We start from the raw sequence: 21045 nt of genomic DNA, 5'->3' as shown, positions 1-21045 counted from the left end.
TATTCGTCTTAGTCTTACTCTTAGGTCTAGGGTTGGTTGCTATTTGAAAACAGCAAATTATTAGCAGTAAAATGTTACAGCATTTTTATTGACAAAATATATTAAAATTAAACGTGTATTTCAATAATAAAATTCATTAAAAGAAGACGCATTCCACTGAGTTTTTAACCATCTATTCTTGTTGCTCTTTTGGCGCTCCATAGAAACGAAAATATTGAACTTCGAGTATGCTAAATTCGCGAACGGTATGCGAGAAACATGTCTGTAAAATCATCAATTGGATTTATTTGTTACTTTTTATGTGATTCTTCTTCATAAAAGTACTTATGAGGCCCAATTTTAAGGTGTGGTATTCACAATAAGTTGCTTTTAACAATTTGGAGTCAAAAGGAAGTCGAAATAAAAACAGGTGCGAAACGGAACTAGCGCCTGTCATCCTTCAGGGCAGGATTGTATGATTCCACTGTACATAGTCGTATACCTGCCCTGACGTATGACAAATAAGATATTGATTATTTGTCATTCTTCAGGGCAGGTATGGTATGGTTCCACTGTACATAGTCGTATACCTGCCCTGACGTATGACAAATAAGACATTTAATATTTGTCATCCTTCAGGACAGGTATTGTATGATTCCACTGTACATAGCCGTATACCTGCCCTGACGTATGACAAATAAGACATTTATTATTTGTCATCCTGCCTTCAGGGCAGGTTATTGTATGATTCCACTGTACATAGTCGTATATACCTGCCCTGACGTATGACAAATAAGACATTTATTATTTGTCATACGTCAGAGCAGGTATACGGCTATGTACAGTGGAATCATACAATACCTGTCCTGAAGGATGAAAAATAATAAATGTCTTATTTGTCATACGTCAGGGCAGGTATACGGCTATGTACAGTGGAATCATTACAATACGTACCTGCCATGAAGGATGACAAATAATAATGTCTTATTTGTCATACGTCAGGGCAGGTATACGCGGCTATGTACAGTGGAACCATACCTGCCCTGAAGGCTGACAAATAATAAATGTCTTATTTGTCATACGTCAGGGCAGGTATACGACTATGTACAGTGGAATCATACAATAATGTAATATAATGTTGCGTTGTTGTTGAGATACTAATGAAGACTCTGACTCGCTTGACTGTCGTAACACATTGTTTATTCAGTATAATACTTCAGTACAATATACAACTATAAGTATAGATAAGGAACGGAGGATCAATGATGCTGTCGGTGAGGTGTGAAGTGTGTAGGTCTGCTTCTGAAGAAGTGGCTGTGAGGTGTGGATGTTCTTCTGAAGAAGTGGCTGTGAGGTGTGTCTGGGCTCTTCTGAAACTTGGGAGTATATTGGCTCAGTTCATTTGCATAATGTCATTACGTAATCTGTGAGGGTAACGATTGGTCCTAAGTTGGTCCACGGGTGTTTAAGTGGGAATGATTGATCTTATCTGGGGAGGTTACAATGATGAATTGGCCCTGTCGAATCTCTGCTTAAAACTGTCAATATCTAATTGTTTTACGATGGGAACAGTCACAAAGTTAAGCTAAGTGTTTTCTTTAGGGACTCTATTATAAACTAAATGGTCATTAAAACATCTGGACAAACTCTCCTCTGGACTTTCTGGGTCAAGTTTGTGAACCTATTTGAATTCCGATACAAAGGTCAATTTCTTAAATATAAAAGTATATCGTTATATTACATCCCTCTGTTTCCCTTTTTTTTTTCTTCTAATCTATTTAAAATATAAAAATGGTTATAATAGTGGCATGCAAAATTAAAGTTATATAAAAGAAAAAAAAACATTATTATACATATAAGCAAAATTGAGTTAGCCAGAACCATTGACTCTGAAGTGTAACCTTATCACTTTCACTCTCTCTCTTCTCTCTCTTAAAAAAAATTAAAATCAAAAATGAATTTGGTATAAAATTCGCGTAAATCAAACATAAATCAGTTAAAAATAAAAATACAAAACTTAAAAATAGTATGTTACATTGAACATACATCAAATCGTGCGACGACTCATCGCGTTCTAATGGTCTTCAAACATAAATCATCAAATCAAAACATAAAACTCAAGAAAACTGTGGCTGATTAGCCTAAAATCAAAATATCAAACTTAATCACTTAAAACTTTAAAAGAAACAAATGTGTGTGTCCCGTTGACACAAACTTATCCACAATATATCGTTATCGTCACAACTTTATCGATTTAAGCATTTATATTCACAGGTAATTACGATTTCAATCAATCGACATAAATTCAAGGTAATTTTGTGTGCTATTTACGATATTGTCAATAGTGGCATCGATTGGGGTGGACATGGCTACAGCTGCTCTACATTTTGGTGGAAGGGTCGAAATAAATTTATTCTTTATCTGCTGGTCAGCGTATCCAATTCTATCTGCGGCTTGTTTGATTTTGGTTAAGTGCTTTTCGGCGTTGTCGCCAGTGGTGTAAGTAATTGAATCGTATTCTCTTATGTGCGCATAGATTGATTTGTTTTTACTAAACCTGTTGATGAATTGGGTTTTTAAGGATTCCAGTGAATCGAACTGCTTTCCCTCGATCCAGAGTCTAGCTTGGCCCTGAAGGCTACGTTTGAAAATACTTATTACATTAATTAATTGGGCATTGTTTACATGGTTTTCTAAAGTGTGGGCCTCAAGGTAGTCGGTAAACGATAAGTAATGTGCACTACATTGGTCGTGATCGGTTATGGAACCGTCATATCTTTTGGGAAGGAAATCGGTTTGGCTTAGGTGGGGCACGGGGTGAGGATTGACGGGCTCATTTAAAATTACTTCGTTATCAACAATGTCGACCATACTTTATAATATTAATTATTAATCAAATATCAAAAACAATTTAGTGTATATATATATGTAAACTCTCACTTTTCAATCAAGGTTACAAATCAAAAATCAAAATGGTTTTGACTTACCCCAAATGCTTCGGATCCAATTAGAAATGAATTAAAGGAATGCAAAAAGTGTTCAAAAATGTTTAAATGTTCAAACAACGAATTAAAGAAATGTTAAAGTGCTCATCAATGTTCAACTTTTCAAACAACGAATTCAAAAAAAATGCGAAAGGTGTTCATCAATGTTCAAAAAAAGTAAATGTTAAAAAACGATCAAAAAAAAAAACAAAAAAAAACGGCGTGAAGTTGAAAGTGTCCAAACGAAACAGTTCTTGTCCGCTTGCTTCTGTTTTGATTCTTCTTGGGTCTTCCTCGATTATCTTCTTTGTCTTTATCCAATGGTTATAATTTGATAAAATTTCTGCTTGTCTCGATCTCATTCAAATATAATTTCAGCTTGTCTTTTGTGTCTTCCTCGATTATCTTCTTTGTCTTCATCCAATGGTAATAATTTGATAAAATTTCTGCTTGTCTCGATCTCATTCAAATATAATTTCAGCTTGTCTTTTGAGTCAAAGTAAATTTCTGGTTTTCTCCTTTCAAACAAATATGGTTATTTTTGTCTTCGTCTTCGTGTCTTGTTAAGTGTTTATTTCTTGTTTTCTCACTCTGTTCCTTATGAAATTTGGGTCTTCCACCATGTAATATAATGTTGCGTTGTTGTTGAGGTACTAATGAAGACTCTGACTCGCTTGACTGTCGTAACACATATATTGTTTATTCAGTATAATACTTCAGTACAATATACAACTATAAGTATAGATAAGGAACGGAGGATCAATGATGCTGTCGGTGAGGTGTGAAGTGTGTAGGTCTGCTTCTGAAGAAGTGGCTGTGAGGTGTGGATGTTCTTCTGAAGAAGTGGCTGTGAGGTGTGTCTGGGCTCTTCTGAAACTTGGGAGTATATTGGCTCAGTTCATTTGCATAATGTCATTACGTAATCTGTGAGGGTAACGATTGGTCCTAAGTTGGTCCAGGGGTGTTTAAGTGGGAATGATTGATCTTATCTGGGGAGGTTACAATGATGAATTGGCCCTGTCGAATCTCTGCTTAAAACTGTCAATATCTATTGTTTTACGATGGGAACAGTCACAAAGTTAAGCTAAGTGTTTTCTTTAGGGACTCTATTTTAAAACATCTGGACAAACTCTCCTCTGGACTTTCTACGAAAGCCCATTAATGCCATTTTAAGTATATGTTTTTCGAACGTAATCCGTTATAACGAATTAGTAATTCGTTTGAACGGATTAATAATCTGTTCAAACGAATTAGTAATCCGTTCAAACGAATTGAAACATATACAACAAGTGCCATTTAAAGTATATGTTGTAATTCGTTTAAACGGATTACTAATCCGTTCAAACGAATTACTAATTTGTTTAAACGGATTACTAATTTGTTCAAACGAATTACTAATTCGTTCAAACGAATTACTAATTTGTTTAAACGGATTACTAATTTGTTTAAACGAATTAATAATTTGTTTAAACGGATTACTAATTCGTTCAAACGAATTAGTAATCCGTTTAAACAAATTAATAATTTGTTTAAACAAATTAATAATTTGTTTAAACGGATTACTAATCTGTTTGAACGAATTAGTAATTCGTTTGAACGAATTAGTAATCTGTTTAAACAAATTATTAATTTGTTTAAACAAATTAATAATTTGTTTAAACGGATTAATAATTCGTTTAAACGAATTAGTAATTCGTTTAAACAGATTAGTAATCCGTTTGAACGGATTACTAATCCGTTCAAACAAATTATTAATTTGTTTAAACGGATTACTAATTCGTTTGAACAAATTAGTAATCCGTTTAAACAAATTAGTAATTTGTTTGAACGGATTAGTAATCCGTTCAAACGAATTACAACATATACTTTAAATGGCACTTGTTGTGTATGTTGCAATTCGTTTGAACGGATTACTAATTCGTTTAAACGAATTAGTAATCCGTTTAAACAAATTATTAATTTGTTTAAACAAATTACTAATTTGTTTAAACGGATTACTAATTCGTTCAAACGAATTACTAATTCGTTCAAACAGATTAGTAATCCGTTTAAACAAATTATTAATTTGTTTAAACAAATTATTAATTTGTTTAAACAAATTATTAATTTGTTTAAACAAATTATTAATTTGTTTAAACAAATTACTAATTTGTTTAAACAAATTAGTAATCCGTTTAAACAAATTATTAATTCGTTTAAACAAATTAGTAATCCGTTTAAACAAATTATTAATTCGTTTGAACGAATTAGTAATTCGTTTGAACAAATTAGTAATCCATTTAAACAAATTAGTAATTCGTTTGAACGGATTAGTAATCCGTTTAAACGAATTACAACATATACTTTAAATGGCACTTGTTGTATATGTTGCAATTCGTTTGAACGGATTACTAATTCGTTTGAACAGATTATTAATCCGTTCAAACGAATTACTAATTCGTTAGAACGGATTACGTTCGAAAAACATATACTTCAAATGGCATTAATGGGCTTTCGTAACTTTCTGGGTCAAGTTTGTGAACCTATTTGAATTCCGATACAAAGGTCAATTTCTTAAATATAAAAGTATCGTTATATTACAATAACCTGCCCTGAAGGATGACAAATAATAAATGTCTTATTTGTCATATGTCAGGGCAGGTATACGGCTATGTACAGTGCATTTACCGGAATCATAGTAGGCATAGATTAAGTATTCGTTTACGTTGATTCTCCTTTTTCCTACAGCATAAACATAACCCGATTATGATATCTAATAATATCTTTTTCAAAAATGTTTGGTAGGCCTACACTTTAATTCCATGTATATTAACCTATATAGTAGGGCGGCCAATGTGAGCTTTTTCATCATGGGGGGCATTTTCTGTTAATAGCAGGCAACCATGTGGAATATATCCCTTATGGGATGACAAAAAAGATAGGGGTGGATGCCGCTCTCAAATTTCAGGTCAAAGGTCATTTTCAAGGTTATAAGGTCAAATATGGTAAAATAGAGGTTTAAGCTGTTTTCAACAACATATAAGCTAATTAAAAGAAATGTAACCATTATTGGATCATTATTGACATATTGCTGCAGATGGTGAAGTTCATCAATTTTTCAACTTACAAGTTTAAAGGTCATTTTCAAGGTCATAAGGTCAAATAGAGCACAGACACTGTTAATTATCGGTATTAATAATTGAAATAAATATAATTTTCATGATAGCCTTGGGCTGATGGTTAAAGATAGTGTGGTATCAAAAAGATCAGAATTGTACTGGGAAGATTTTAAAATTTTTGAGTCACTCTTGGAAGGTGTTCAAGGAATGGAGAGGATGAGTCCTAGAGTATCAAAATAACCGAAATTGGAGGCCTACTGGAATGTCTTAAATTTCATTTAAAAACGGTCACAGAGGGTTTGTGGGTTGGGAGTAATGGGCGGCATGGGCACATGCCAATATTCGAAGTTTTTCTGGGATGGAAGGAGGTAACGCTCTGTGGTGGGTATTTCTTCAAGCACTGATATATAATGCCTATTGGCCATCTGGGTAACGGCAAACGATTGAATCACAACCACATATGCATGCTTTCTGTAACAACTTCATCTGGCTCTTTAGTTTACATACACATGTAGCAAGTTCCAAACTGACAACTGGGTTAGGGGCTTCCAAACGACCCGATTCATTTAGGCCACAACCTGATCTCTGCTTGATAGTTGGCTCGTATGTTTAGGTTCTATGATGTCTGTATTCACCATAGGTGAGTTTTTTTAATTTTAAGTGTTTCCCGAAGTAGAAATACAGGTACTTAAATATTTATTGAGTGAAGTGAAATACTTAATATTTAAGGGAAATATATATCACTAGTGTTAATGGTATATGGTCACTGAGTCTAGATGGAGGTAGCACCAAAGAGTAGTCTGTAGTCTATACAGTTATCTGCTGAAGAGTACCATATATTTGGCAATATTAAATTTTAGTGTACACTGTACGTGGAAAGTCTTAATCTTAATCAATTCCATTTACAAGGAGTGGATGCGTTACAAATGATTTCCAGTATGACGTACCTCTTCCCATAATCAGCAAATAATGATGTGCTGCAATGGCATGGAAGCTGGTTAGATTATTCTTAATAGGTTTTCAACCATTTTATTGTTCACTATACCAGACATCGTCCATACTTTTGAAGGCTACTGTTACAAAGTGCATATCATTAATTAACATCAACTTTCATGTATAATTGCAAGCTCTTTGTTATTGACATAAAGAATGTCTAAAAACTGTGTGATATTTGTTCTCCTCCAAACCGATGAGTGTGGCCCAAAACACATATGGAAGTACAGATTAGTACATTGGGACTATCCTTTCAATCGTGTCACTGCTTTTATCCACTCCTTTCCAATGTAATGATCAAATACAACAAAATGACGAAATATCTAGGTAACTTGCATAAATACTTGCATAGTCACCAATGTTTATAGCCATGTTTACTGCATCCTATAGTGCATGACCATCATGTTTTTACTGTAAGTTTTCTTCTGGAACATCTGTGGGTATTTCAACGCCATCCATCAAGATATGTGAAGTCATATTTGGTTAAAGATATTAAAATTGGGCTATGATCATACTCCAATGGTTCATCAGCAGATTTTCTGTCAGTTATATACTTTATCGAAACAGTTGCCTTATAGAAATCCGCAAAGGTTTAGAGCGATGCTTTCTCAGTGGCTCATGTAGTTCTAAGTTCTACTGTTTTTCTTTTTTTCAATAAGTTGTTACTTTAAATATAAGATCTTCCTTATCATCTGTCAGTTCGAAAGAATATTGTGTATTATGTGTGATTCGTGATCAGTCTGACCATGTCATGCAGAACCTATCAATGAAGTACAGCGTTTCTTGTTATACCAATGATTCTATTTTGAATTGATCAATCATCCACTCAGTGTTTAGAATATTGGTTCTGATAGTAAATTTGTTTACCCTTTTGACCTAATTTCTACAACGAATCCAATCGGTTTTTAAATGTGTTGGTGGTTTCAGAAATGACGACTTTGGTTGGCAAACTATTAAAATATATAATTACTAATTGTGAAAAAGTGGATCTCCTATCAGTCCTTTGTGAAATTTAGGTTTAAAAAGTCTAAGCTGATGTCCTTGTGTATTTCTGCTTAGATTGCATCTTATTTGAAGGAAGTCTTCCTTGGCTACACCCTCGAAATCTTTTGAAAATTTTTAATCAAGTCACCATGAATTCGTCTGTCATACAGGGTTGTTCGGCCAAGCCAACTTTAAACGATCTTCATATGAATAAGAATGGATAGCTGGAATTTGATTTGTCGCATGACGCTGTCCTCTTCAAGTGCGTTTACTTTTTGGGAGAAATGGATTTCATACCTGGACACAGTACGTAACGTAATGTTTGTTAATAACGTTAAAACCGTCTTTATCCATGTGTATAAAGGACTTCTTAATTACTTAAGGAGTTTTATATTTGTTATCACCGTCAGCCATGATAGCATAGATGCGAAGGCCTCAAGAAGAAGTCCCCAATTACCACTCCTTCCAACCTTGATAAAGTCCAATAGTCAGGGTTTTTGAAAACAAAGACCCGATACCCAGGTTTCTCTTTCGAGATTTCTTGAAACAACAAACTTCAATAAAAACTTGTATCATTGAAATAATGAAAAAAATGTTTAAATAATTACATTATAGGGGGTCTCTGACCCAAACAAAAACATCTCGACATTAGGTCATATAGGGGGTCTCTGTTTTCGAAATTTTTCTAAAAACAAATTTCTAAATATTATTACATTATTATAGGTAATATTATTAATTTTTCTAAAAACAAATTTCTAAATATTACTGTATTACATTATTATAGGTAATATTAATATTATAGTAAAAGACCAATCTTTTGGCACATATGGCGTTTCATACATATAACACTTGACCTATTTTTTCCGACAAAAATCAAAACGATGACTGGTGGACAACATAAAAAAGACAAATTTACAACAGACTGGGAAAAGCCTATTAAAAAACTGTGTGTACTTTACAGAAATATGTGAAAATAACATTTTGAGAAAATGACACTTTTATATTTAATTTCCTATGTTTTTATGTGTAAAATTAAATGTTTATCTCATAATTACTATAATATGAAGCATCAGTTGATCTTCAGATATACCTTTTTTGGATAGATCTGATGATGTAGATGATTTTCCGTGAATAAAAAAAAATCCTATATTTTGACCTTGTTTGACCTCTTGACCACATAAACTGACCTTAAAACCCAAAACTGAAGATGGCATCCACCCCTATCGTTTTTGTCACCCCACAAAGGATACATTCAACATGGTTGCCTGCTATTAACAAAAAATGCCCTCCAAACTTTTTATAGAGGACTTTTGTGTATTTGGCCTCTCTACTAATATAGCTGTGGGATGTCTGGGAAAGCGATATAGGCCTACATATATTTAAGTACTGTAATACGGTATAAAATAAGCGACGTGTGAGTAAATACTGCATGGCCGGACCGCAAGTAAAATACGATACATATATGATGACGTAGTAAATATCTACACATGCGTAGAAGATCTCCTGGATTGGAGTAGGGAGATTATCCTTCCTCTGTGTTGTGGTGGGAGCGGAATTTGTTGCGCGACTTTTGGAAATTCCGTTGTCGCTGGATTTTTCCCATCAAATTGCTCAGAGGTAAGGGGTTGTTTTGTTTTGCCTATCTTCATTTATTCTTAAAGTTTACGACGTTAAGCATACTACCTGTGTAACCATATACAGCAGTCAATATTGTCTGTTTTTTTAAGATCTCTAGCTAGTAGGCCTAGGCTAGTAAGCTAGCTGACTGAGGGTTTAGACAGTATAGTTGCCCTGAGTTGCCTGGTCTTGTTGGCCTAGCCTAGGCCTATATACACGAATATACACGTGGCAAAACTTAACTGACCCTCCACACTGATCTCTAACCAGAGAGATATACACTCACTCACCCTTCTCTAAATAACTCCAGATTAACTTTATTTATATTAGTGCCTGCAATTTGTGTTGATTTTGACGAATAGCTAGTACTTAATTAGTATAAAATAAAAAAAAATAGTTATAAAAAAGTAAAAACAGTAAATAAAACGTTCACTCAAAACATTTTTTCTTTCAGATTAGTTTATGATGAGTATACAGATCTAATAATAAAGATGAAGAGAGCCAAAATTCCAGATGTGTTCAAAACTAAAAAGAGACCGAGAATACAAAGTCAGACATCCGAGGATTGGGGCGATGAAGCTGCTGGTACTATCATTATTCAATTTCAAAAGTTTTATATCTAAAAATATTTCAAAAAAATTTCTAAAAAAGATAGGCTTTATTGGGTTTTGTATAATACATTACAGTAACTTGTTTCCATTTGATTCAGAAATTAATAAATAAAATCTTTCTTAGATTCAACTGTGCCATCGGACTGCCATGCAGCATTGATGTATTTGCATTCACTAGTCAACACAGATGGCTTAGCAGGACGTCTACCGCCAATTATTATAAAACATCAACTTTACAATGTGATGACGAATAGAACGCTAGTTGATAAACAAGTGGTAAGACTTCTGAAAAGTAAAGAAATATTTGTTTATTGTGGTCAATGCAAATTCTACATAATCTATCATTAACATGGGTACTTACACACTGATCCCCAGTTAGCGATGATGGTGTATCCCCATACTCCGGTTTGGGTGCTAGCTTGGTGTTTTTGTCTTTTTGTTCTCCTCCTTTTGTTTTCCACTCTTTCTATTGTCGAGTGCATAGAGACATCGTTTATTTGCGCTATATAAATCTATCTATTATTATTATGACATATATGATACTACAGATACAGATCTTACAGATACAGATCTTACAGATACAGATCTTACAGATACAGATCTTACAGATACAGATACAGATCTTTTATTGTCATACAAACCAAAATAGTACAGTATGAAATTTTTCTTCAGAAGAAATTGTTGTTCAATATTGTTTTATATATTTCTTTTTCCCCTTAGAATGAGCTCAGAGATACCAAAGAAATAAAACTTTTAAATTTGGGAACACGGCCAGATGAATTTAGCATTGTGTTCACTAAAGACTATGTTGAACATGTTAACAAACATTTATCAGATAAACCAATCATCAAAAGATTCTTGAGCAGTGTAGTGGAGAAAACAAATAGTGTTAGTGTTGACAAACAGATGTTGGTTGAGCATCTTGAATTTAAAGATGAAGAAATTACGTAAGAACATTTGCTTTCAACTAGGTTAGCGTTAGTGGAACCCTATTTATATGCAATAATTAGCATATTACAGGTGACAAATTGAGTGCAAACTATAAGTTTAGTTCTCATTTGATGCAATGCAAGTAGATGCAACCCATCATAAGCAACAGTTGGGATTAACCATCAGGTTGTGATTGATCAAAGTATGTGCGCTTGTTACATCCTTTAGGGCCGCAGCTACTCTGGTATGGTTGGTAAGGTTACAATCTTACCACTTTTTCACAGGGGCCATTGACAACCCAGTGGCTTGAACAAAGATTGTTCCCTTTTCTTGCAAAAAAACCATTTTATTTCTCGTGGCCTCATCCCTGACTTGCGTCCAAATGAGAAACAAGCCTATAGGCCTATATTAATAATAATCAAATTATTTTTATTTTGTTTTATACTACACTAGTGAACTTGTTAATGGCGGTGTTTTAAATGTAAGAGATTTTGGCAGTTGGTGGATTGCATTGCCTGGTGCTGGTTTCTTTATTCGCCATTTCACAAAGGGTTTGTTATTTTTCTTGTCATCATATTCCTCTTTTGTTGCAATTTCAATTAAAGAAAGTATTTAAAAAAAATATAGTCTATACATTGTTGTTTTAAATTGTATTTTCTTCCACAGGACGTGATGCGATTCTGCGAACAATAAGGAATTCAAAATATAAACAAATTCTGTTGAGGGTAAGATATTTTCTAGTTCAGTTAACTCTCCCAATACCAGAGACCTTTGGGCTGACCAAATATGTCTGGTTTTTCCGGAAACTCTGGTATTCAGAATGTGTTTTTAATGGTAAAAATGAATTAGGGACTGTTTAAACTTCAAGAAAAGTCTGGTTTTTGGAGAGTTTCTGGTTTTCAGAGTGTCTGGTATTGGGAGAGTTGACTGTATATACTTCTTCTTCTATATATTTCTTTAGTTTACATATTTATTTATTTACACATCCACTACATATATATTATATATATACTATTCTTATTTTAATAATATTTTTAGGACTTAGAAACAAAAGACTTAAAAGCAACAAAAACATTAGGAATGAAATATCACATAGAAGAAATACTGGGAAGTGGTGCTGTTACCAAGTAAGCAAACACTTATCTTACTTCTCATTATTAGATCCAACCATTTTTATAAACAGAATTGTTGTTTTTTTCAGTAATTTTCCCTTGGATTTAAATATGTCATATTTTATTTTCAGAATCGATACCACATCTGGACTAATGCTTAGAATCGATAGGTAACATGGGAGGAGTTTAGGAGGTTTCCTTAAATGTTTTGATTTAGTACACAGAACCCTACAATAAAATTGTCACTTTTTGCAACATTTAGTTAAATTGGAAATGTATCAGAAATATATAATTATAATAAAATATAACAAATTCATCATACATCCAGTAGCTACTGACTATTTAAAGTCTTTCTCTTGATAATAGATATAGGTAATGTTTTTGGTTATGTCATTAAAAGATGGAAGATCTTGAATTTTATTTGGCGGTGCTCGATTGTAAACTTTTTATATGACTGTATATATCATATTATAATATATATAATTATAATAAAATTATGAGAGTTATTGGTTGTATTGTTACTTTTTTAATTTGTCATCTGTTGTGTTATTGTTTAATATCATTTTAGTCAACTACTGTATTACCAAAATTACTGTAGTGGACAAATGACTGTCCTAATTACTTTAAAGCTCTGTCTACACTATCAACTTTATGTGACAAAAAAATGTGATGTGCCCATAAAATGGACATGATGATATCATATCACTACCCTATTTGGGCTCATCACACTTTTTTTGTCAAACTAGTTTGTAGTGTAGTGGTTTTCTCCATGGTGCTGAGTCTTTTGCAAATTAATATTTTAGTTTCTTTCTTGACGTTGATTGGCTCATCACGGAACCGTAGTCTCTGTGACCGATACGAAAACCAGTCTAGCGCCCTCTATTTATAGAAACTCTTATTCTTTCCACGTGATACAAAACATAAAAACAAACATGGCCGACTACATAGGCGCAGACATCTTTAATATGTTTAGAGGGCGCTATTGCAATTAATGAATTAAAAAAGAAAATGCAGTACCGGTACTCTGTATACGAGGGAAAATTACAAGGTTACATTATGCATGCATGATAATGATAATAAGAAAAGATTTGTCATCATATTTTAGTTGACTGGGGTGGTAAAGCGTCTAGCCAGAGGCTATGTAAACTTACTTACATTATTATATACTACTACTACTATACTAACTCTAGGCCTATATAGCCTAGCTTTACAGTACTGTAGTAGTAGTACTATCCTAGTAGTAGTAGTAAAATACTTCTCTAGCCAACCTAGCTTAGTAAACCTAGGCTAGTTTTTTATTATTCAGCAGTGAAAGGTACTGCAGACAGGACTGAGGATTTGGTCTATGTATGACTATAAAATGACCCGGCTACGCCTGCTGTAGTAGTAGTCGTAATCAAATAAAAATGTCTACTTTCTATTTGCAGATAACTGAGAAGAAGAAAAGTGCTCCATCCAACACACATGACGTAACTGATAACTCGCACTAAATACTGCCAAATTTAAATTCTTTATACAGTACTGTTATGTATTTGAAGTCTTCTTACAAACTGCTAACATGAAACGTTCTATTGATGACCTATCCACTGAAGAATCGTCAACTTCAAATGCAGCATCTTCAAAACATACAAAAGATGAACGTGTAGAAAGAAAGATTCTACAAGTCCAGCCAATTTCTAGGTTTAATGGTAAATTTCCTTTCTTCCGTCAACCAGTGGAAGTGGGATGTTTTTCAATGGATAAGGACCGGAAACTCCACACAGATGCTCGCATGTTGAAATATCTGTATGACACAAGAGAGAAAAGTGTCCATTATGATTTGCAGCATGGGTACAGCGTTTATGAGAAGCGTGATGATGATGTGAAGGAAAGACTCAATAATATTATGAGATGGATTTTGGGGATGAAGAAACATTTTGTGTTAGAAGCAAAGAAAAAAGATGATGATGATCCAAAAATACGAAGGTACTGCACGGGGTAATAACTTTATAAAATAACTTGTTCCATTTTAGGAATCTATGCAGCGCTGAGGTAATATTGCAAATGATTGGTTGTTGCAATGTATTGTATTGTCATAACAAGCAAATATAAAGGAAAAATGTTGTATTATTTGATTTTTACATTAAGTAACAACTTTGTCAGCATTTTAATTTAATTGTTTATGCGTACAAGCACATTAAACACCCAGTGACTGCAATAAATTATAAATTCTATTTTAATAGTTTAAACACAGACTTTGTTGCTTGGCGAGGACATTTCACGAAAATAATGTGCACACCATATGAACAACGAGAGGGGTGGATGATGGCTGTCACGTTATTCCGTGGCACTTATTACATAAGTGAAGTGGAAACAAAAGAGAATAAAGAACGAAGAAAAAACATGTCGGACAGGGAGAAAGAAATGGGGTACTGGGGGTACAAGTTTGAGCAGTATATGACAAGTGGTAAGTAGGAGTTTCTTTTTTTAATATCCCCTTAAAAACTCTAATTCAAATACCACTCTAATAATCAAAGCACTCAAAGTGAAGTACTTGGCAACATATTGGCACAGAGGACACATGTTGATATTTTGAGACTGCTGACTCTTGTAGTTACAGTAATCATATTACTTTAGCAGTCCCTGACCAATTCATCTTTGTACATTGAATATTATGTTTTGTTGGTCAAATAAATAAATGAAATGTTAAAAGAATACAAATTTTTCTTTGTGAAGTTATTAATGAACCGATTTTCTTGAATTTCAACTGCCATGTTCTACTATATGTACACCGAAATATTCAGAATTATAACTTGAAAATTGTAGGCACTATCATGCTAACAAACAAACAAACAAAGTAAGTACTATACTAAACTAGAAAGCCACTCCGAGAGTGCATACCTCCACCTACTGTAAAACTTTTCTACATCAGATTTAGTCACCGGAAAGTGTGTCTTAATGCTGCGTGTGAATTAGGCTAATTACACTATAAGCATTGTATGCGAGTTTGGTGTAAAGGTTATGTAACCCGCCTTTCAACTAACAATAGCTTCAGCCGACTAACAATAGAACAGAAACGCGAAAATCAAACGAATGAATTTGAAAAGAAATAGGATTTTTAAACTACTCGTATCAAAAAACTTGTACATTAAATCTAATTATGTTTTAAAATTACAAATCACAAAATATAACTCTTACCTCTTGTACAAAAATAAAATTTTTTAGACAAGTAGTTCTCGAGAAAATGCAATTTTAGTTTACTTGTTACTTTAAGACTGCTCACCGGCTTTTGAAATTTCTGTCCTATCTTTTAACACTAGCAGGTCTGAAAAGTATATTTAAAAGTGGTCCAGAATTGGGACCATGGTCCCCAAATGGCCCCAAAATTTAATGGAATGGTCCTTGACCACATATCTATCTGTACATTCATTTTGGTCAAGATCTTGTATTTACTTTTTGAGTAATCCTGCTAACAAACAAACAAACATACAAACAAACAAACAAACACACACTACCGATTACATATACCTCCTTGGCGGAGGTAAATTACAATATTTGTTATTTATTCATTACAGTGGACGGACTTCAAGAGCCAAATACAAATGTTCCAGTAAATAACTCTGAGGCTTACTGCAGTGTTGTCCGTACTCGTTTGAATAAACACTCAATGATTTATACTGGAGAGGTTGATTGCTGTCTCAATGACCCTAAACTTCAACCTCCATCTAATTATATAGAATTAAAAACAAACAGGATCCTATATGCACCCAACAATAAGAGGAACTTCCACAGGTAAGTATAATAATTCACGTAAACACTTTCTGCAGTTACTGCAGTAATCAGTGTCGACCCCAGTAACCCCAGCACTTTTAGAAGCTAAAAGAAGTTATATATATGGAATAATTTTGTTTTGTTTATAAAAAGTACACTATTACTGTATTTCATAATTGAAGTGACAATCAACACAAAGTTTGCGAGCCCCACATGTTTTCAATCTTAATTGGTTTTCACTAAAATCGACCGCTCTCTCATTTTTTTCCTACATAGGTTTAAGTTATTAAAGTGGTGGGCACAGTCATTTCTCATAGGTGTTCCCACAATTATTGGGGGATTTCGAGATGACGAGGGTATTGTACTACAGGTGGAGAGGTTCAACACCTTTGAAATACCTGACATTGTTAGACAGTCACAGGTAAAAATTGTTTTAAAAGTATTATAAATAACAATACAGTATAAAAATCCAAAGGCAACTTATACCCTTTATCTGCATAAATTGTTACAAATTGTAACAAGTTATAGTTTGATCTCCAGACTTATTACATTTTTTTTGTAAAATCTCAGGAGAAAGCATAGTTGTGCGCTGTTTGATTACTATGATTGGTCAGTATGCGCATGCAGTAACAACTCGGGACATCTCTGAACAAAAACAGGCCTCTCATCGGTGTGTTTTTCTTCCAAGATTTCACAGGGGTCCCTTCCCTGTGAAATCTCGAGAGGTTTTTCAGAAATTGTATTCACACTACTGTATGTTATGTATGTTACATATTGCAGATGGTAAAAGTATTACTGAGAAATAACATCATGTCCATTTTTACTATGTTAGCAAGTTTTTCATTTTGTTTAACTCAATGTCATTTAAAAAAAACATAACTCAGGTGCCACAATTAATATTTTAGGAGCATGCTTGGAATGCATCTGTGTGTATGAATTTCTGTGACTATTTTTTAAATTATGTGAAGTTTCAAGTGACACAAGATGACCCAAGGTTAGTCAATTACCATATTTTAAATTTATTTGTATTCAACCTTATTTATAGAGGGTGACCCTAAACAGCATATGGTGACAATCAAGGAGCTCTCATGAGTTATGATAAGATGTACTAGGTTCTTTAAAGTGCACATGAGCTAGATGTGTACACTGGACCTACGGTTTATAGTCCTTATCCAAGAAAACTTGTTTTCCCACCAGAACCACGGAGCGAGTAAGGCTCGAACTAACCGATGTTATGGCTAGGTATTACGGTTACACTGCCTAAATATTTGAACAAATTATGCTCTATGCTGTAAACAAGTTTCTAAATTCTATTCTCCCTTATGTGATCTTGCATTATTCTAGGTAAGTCATTACTGTATCATGCTATTCATCACAAATATTATGCTATTCATCACAAATATTGATGTTATTTTTTCAGAGTTGTATATTTATTTGAACGCAGACCTGGCAGTAATCAAGTCACATACACAATTGAAGAAGGCCAGCCCCATCAGTTTGTACCGGAGTGGTATATAAGCCAGTTTGTTGCATAATGTTTATATTTATGATTTCAATGTTGATTTTTCGTCTCACAACAGTATATTTTTCCTTTTAGTTATTTCAATCAAAGTAACATTTATTTCTCTTGTCTTTCATAGAAAATAAAAATTAACAGTAAAAATTATTAAAATAAGAGGGGCAACATTCCTAAAAAGCAAAGCTTGTATAAGGCAGCCCATAGAAAATGAAAAAAAAAAAAACAGGACAACACGGGAACCGGAAACAGGACAAAAACAGTAATGAAGACTTTTAGATTCAGGGTACCGAAAAGACTAAATATCAAAACTACAATGAGTGAAAGGATAATTAAACATAACTAGATAAGAGGTGCCGTTTCAATTTTAAAGAAAAACTCTTCTTAGACAAAGCACTTTTTATATTAACTGGTACGTTATCCCAAAGTTTAGGACCAGTGAACTTAATGCTATGTTTAAAAGAAGTAGTTTTAAAAAAAGGGATACGTATTTGATTTGCGCTTATAATAAAATTCAAAGATGTATTGTCCCCCAAAAACATTTGATTAATTATAAAATCAGACTTTAAATAGGCTATTTTAGTTTTCACATAGAAAAAAAGACAAAATATGTTCAAAATTCATTGTCTTTTTTTTTCTGTAATTATTATGATTACATTTTTCTTTTAAGTACAGTTAATAATATTTTTTCGATCCAATTTTTAATCAAAGTGAATAACTATTATGTGACAAAAATTCCTTTTTATTAAACTTCTTTTTTTCATAGGGACAAGATATCTTTATTTAAATATAAAGGATGAACAAAAAGAGCAAAGCTCATACATAGTTTGACCATCTTAAAAAAAACAGAAAAAAGTTCTGTTATGATATGTGGCACATGCAGTAACTGTAATGATAATGAAAACAGTGTCTGTGGTGGTTTCATAAATTCATTTCAGTGAGATTGAAAGTTTTTACACAATTCCACTTGATCTCAACCTTTTTATTTTTTAATTAGATAAACATTTTAAAAATAGTACTAGTAAGTCATAATTGTAAATAAATCAATTTAATTCCCGTAGTTTAACAAAATACAATTGTCTCTACTTCTTATTGCTTTCAAATGTTGTTCTCAAACGCTATTCTCAAACTTTTAAAACATTGTACACATTTTCTAATATTACTATTTATTAATAGTTAAATTAAAATATATTAATAGACCCTGCAAATTCTGCTTATTTTAAAAATATATAAGGAAAATAAATTAACATTTCCATCGATTAGCTGCACCATAATACAGTATCATAAAAAAGTATGGAAGGCATAGTATGTATAAATAACAGCACAGATTCATCAATCAGGAACGTTAAATGCAGCTTTATTCTACTGGAATAAAGAATATAAACTTTCTAGGAAGTGTTAAAAGCTTAGATGGCTATCCAAGAACAAAGCGTTCTACAGCATCTTGACGTCTTGCATGCATAACTCTGTTTCCGGAAATTCTATGCCATTCTTGGTGTGGTTCAGTACCAAGAGTGTTACCTAAAAATAAACAATAATCATTGGTATTATTGTTGCCATCATTTTGTATTCACCAATCAGGGCTAAAGCTTTGTCTACACAAACTATTTTGACAAAAAAAAGGTGATGCGCCCAAGTATGGTAGTGATATGCTTAAATATGGTAGTGATATGCTTAAAAATGGTAGTGATATGACATCATCATGTCTATATATGGGCACATTTTTTTTGTTACATGTTTTTTTTGTTACAAGTTTGATTGCTTTAGGGAAACATAATTCTCCTATCTAAAGCTTTGTCTACACTATCAAACTATTTTGACGAAAAAAGGGTGATGTGCCCAAATATGGTAGTGATGTGCTTAAATATGGTAATGATTTGACATCATCATGTCCATATGAGCACATCACATTTTGTTGTCACATTAAGTTTGATAGCTCAGACAGAGCTTTAGAGATATTATAGCAATAATAGTGTATAGTTTACCGAGAGAAACAAAACTAAAACATACCTGATAGAATATCATATTTTTGTCGTGGTTTTAAAGTTCTTTCTACGCCCTCCCCTCTCTGCAAACCAAGCCTAGAGTGGGTGTCAGCGTATGAACTCCAATAATTTAATCTATTTCCATGGCGACGTAAGACAGTTTGCATGTCTGTCCCGACTACGTTATGACTCCTGTTCACTACCATAGGATACTGTATAGAAGATGGCTGCAATAAAAAGAAAGTTGAATTTAACCTTCGATATAGTTTATGGTAGTAGAACGTGCTCTTTATGTTATTAAACTCACAAATTTGGAAGCTTGGGTATGTGGTGCTGACTTACATTCGATTTAGTGGTTTAGCCATTAAAATAATCCAATAAAAATATTCTTTGGTAATATTTTATTTTTAAAAGGATCAACAATCAAAAATAATTTCTGAAGCTTGATGTCCCCAAATATGGTAGTGACATCTATATATGGGCACATCACATTTTTTGTCACATAAACTTTGATAGTGTAGACAGAGCTTTAATAATTTGAGAAAGACCAATCAATCCTTCTTACATGCTCAGTAGGTTTCTGCTGAAATGAATGTTTGTAGAATGTATTAAAATATTGCTTGTTATCCATATTGATATCAAAATGGGACGTGTGTAACGTTGGACATCTAGTCAACCTCACACCTGGTGGAAGCCTTCGAGAACCGCCAAAAGCCTGCAAAGAATAAATAAATAAGTATGATTAACAATATAAATAGTATTATATAGTAGTATAAAGACAATACTTTATACAATTTCCTATGTATTTATTATTAATAGGCCTTCTATGTACTTTTTAAAAGTGACTTGTTATTCAAAAGCAGATAAGAGTGCAATTTTCTCTCCATTTTTTTGTGGTATCCCATATTTAGGCCTCAATTTTTTGTTATGGAAAAATCTCATACATATATTGATATAAACTTTGCGGTACACCACATATATTAGTTCTGCACGAAAGAGAAAAAAAACATATATTCTGAAAAGAACTGTTGAGTTTCTTGACGTTTCGTTCAATATGCTTTGATCGTTTTCGCGCAAACTTTATATCAACATTTTATTTCGCCATGCAAACCTTCAAACAATATATTACTCATACAGTACATTTAATTATTATACTGTATATACATACCGATCTAGTTGATGTGTCATAGAAATGTTCTGAATCCGGTGTATCTAAACTAAAATCAATTGTAGTGCGATGCATCCATCTTGTTCCTTTTTTTGTTGACCCGGCTGTTTCGGCTCGTCGTGTCACATATGGATTAATTACAGTTATATTTTTTGATCGGTTTGTTAAAATGGTACCAGCCGAATGGCCCTGTCTGGTGGTCATATTGTGTGCAGTGGTTGATGCCATGGTACTGTATAGTAATTTACTAATGTTTTACTCAACACCCATTATGGTATTGCCAATGTTACACTGTACACCTACTTACTGCACAATATA

At 33.1% G+C, this 21045-nt stretch overlaps 3 protein-coding genes across 7 annotated transcripts; 2 read left to right on the top strand and 1 right to left on the bottom strand.

Moving 5' to 3' along the window:
* Positions 1 to 142: 142 nt before the first annotated feature.
* Positions 143 to 18644, top strand: LOC140060353 (decapping and exoribonuclease protein-like). Of its 5 annotated transcripts, none has more exons than XM_072106543.1 (7): positions 143 to 409; positions 13736 to 14273; positions 14531 to 14754; positions 15863 to 16079; positions 16335 to 16479; positions 16964 to 17052; positions 17479 to 18644. In XM_072106543.1, exons 2-7 carry the CDS (start codon positions 13867 to 13869, stop codon positions 17591 to 17593), a joined length of 1197 nt encoding a protein of 398 aa, XP_071962644.1. In that variant the 5' UTR covers positions 143 to 409; positions 13736 to 13866; the 3' UTR covers positions 17594 to 18644. The 5 variants fall into 5 exon arrangements, with proteins under 5 accessions (XP_071962644.1, XP_071962652.1, XP_071962628.1 ...); XM_072106551.1 differs by lacking the exon at positions 143 to 409 and adding an exon at positions 1459 to 2478; XM_072106527.1 differs by lacking the exon at positions 143 to 409 and adding an exon at positions 13314 to 13356.
* LOC140047579 (inactive serine/threonine-protein kinase 19-like) lies at positions 9386 to 12821 on the top strand. The gene is made up of 8 exons (XM_072092618.1): positions 9386 to 9655; positions 10110 to 10240; positions 10391 to 10542; positions 10987 to 11213; positions 11650 to 11747; positions 11863 to 11921; positions 12235 to 12323; positions 12440 to 12821. The coding sequence occupies exons 2-8, from the start codon at positions 10147 to 10149 to the stop codon at positions 12480 to 12482; spliced, it is 762 nt and encodes a 253-aa protein (XP_071948719.1). The 5' UTR covers positions 9386 to 9655; positions 10110 to 10146; the 3' UTR covers positions 12483 to 12821.
* Positions 18622 to 21015, bottom strand: LOC140060399 (uncharacterized). The gene is made up of 4 exons (XM_072106590.1): positions 20728 to 21015; positions 20125 to 20274; positions 19585 to 19786; positions 18622 to 19095 (listed from the first exon to the last, which is right to left on the bottom strand). Exons 1-4 carry the CDS (start codon positions 20953 to 20955, stop codon positions 18989 to 18991), a joined length of 687 nt encoding a protein of 228 aa, XP_071962691.1. The 5' UTR covers positions 20956 to 21015; the 3' UTR covers positions 18622 to 18988.
* Positions 21016 to 21045: the final 30 nt, after the last annotated feature.

This window comes from Antedon mediterranea, chromosome 1 (genome assembly GCF_964355755.1).
Source record: "Antedon mediterranea chromosome 1, ecAntMedi1.1, whole genome shotgun sequence".
Taxonomy (NCBI): domain Eukaryota; kingdom Metazoa; phylum Echinodermata; class Crinoidea; order Comatulida; family Antedonidae; genus Antedon; species Antedon mediterranea.
The sequence above is the reverse complement of the archived record's forward strand: the minus strand, read 5'-3'. Positions and strand labels throughout refer to the sequence as shown.

What these genes read in the sequence shown, in the direction of transcription:
- LOC140060399 (XM_072106590.1), bottom strand. Translation starts at nt 20,955, where the DNA reads ATGGCATCAACCACTGCACACAATATGACCACCAGACAGGGCCATTCG. An exon ending in AGCAGAAACCTACTGAGCAT is followed by an intron (nt 19,787 to 20,124) that starts GTAAGAAGGATT and finishes TTTTTATTGCAG; the next exon opens with CCATCTTCTATACAGTATCC. An exon ending in AAAATATGATATTCTATCAG is followed by an intron (nt 19,096 to 19,584) that starts GTATGTTTTAGT and finishes GTTTATTTTTAG; the next exon opens with GTAACACTCTTGGTACTGAA.
- LOC140047579 (XM_072092618.1), top strand. Translation starts at nt 10,147, where the DNA reads ATGAAGAGAGCCAAAATTCCAGATGTGTTCAAAACTAAAAAGAGACCG. An exon ending in CGCTAGTTGATAAACAAGTG is followed by an intron (nt 10,543 to 10,986) that starts GTAAGACTTCTG and finishes TTTTCCCCTTAG; the next exon opens with AATGAGCTCAGAGATACCAA. An exon ending in TTTAAAGATGAAGAAATTAC is followed by an intron (nt 11,214 to 11,649) that starts GTAAGAACATTT and finishes ATACTACACTAG; the next exon opens with TGAACTTGTTAATGGCGGTG.
- LOC140060353 (XM_072106543.1), top strand. Translation starts at nt 13,867, where the DNA reads ATGAAACGTTCTATTGATGACCTATCCACTGAAGAATCGTCAACTTCA. An exon ending in ACATTGTTAGACAGTCACAG is followed by an intron (nt 16,480 to 16,963) that starts GTAAAAATTGTT and finishes TTAATATTTTAG; the next exon opens with GAGCATGCTTGGAATGCATC. An exon ending in GTGACACAAGATGACCCAAG is followed by an intron (nt 17,053 to 17,478) that starts GTTAGTCAATTA and finishes TTATTTTTTCAG; the next exon opens with AGTTGTATATTTATTTGAAC.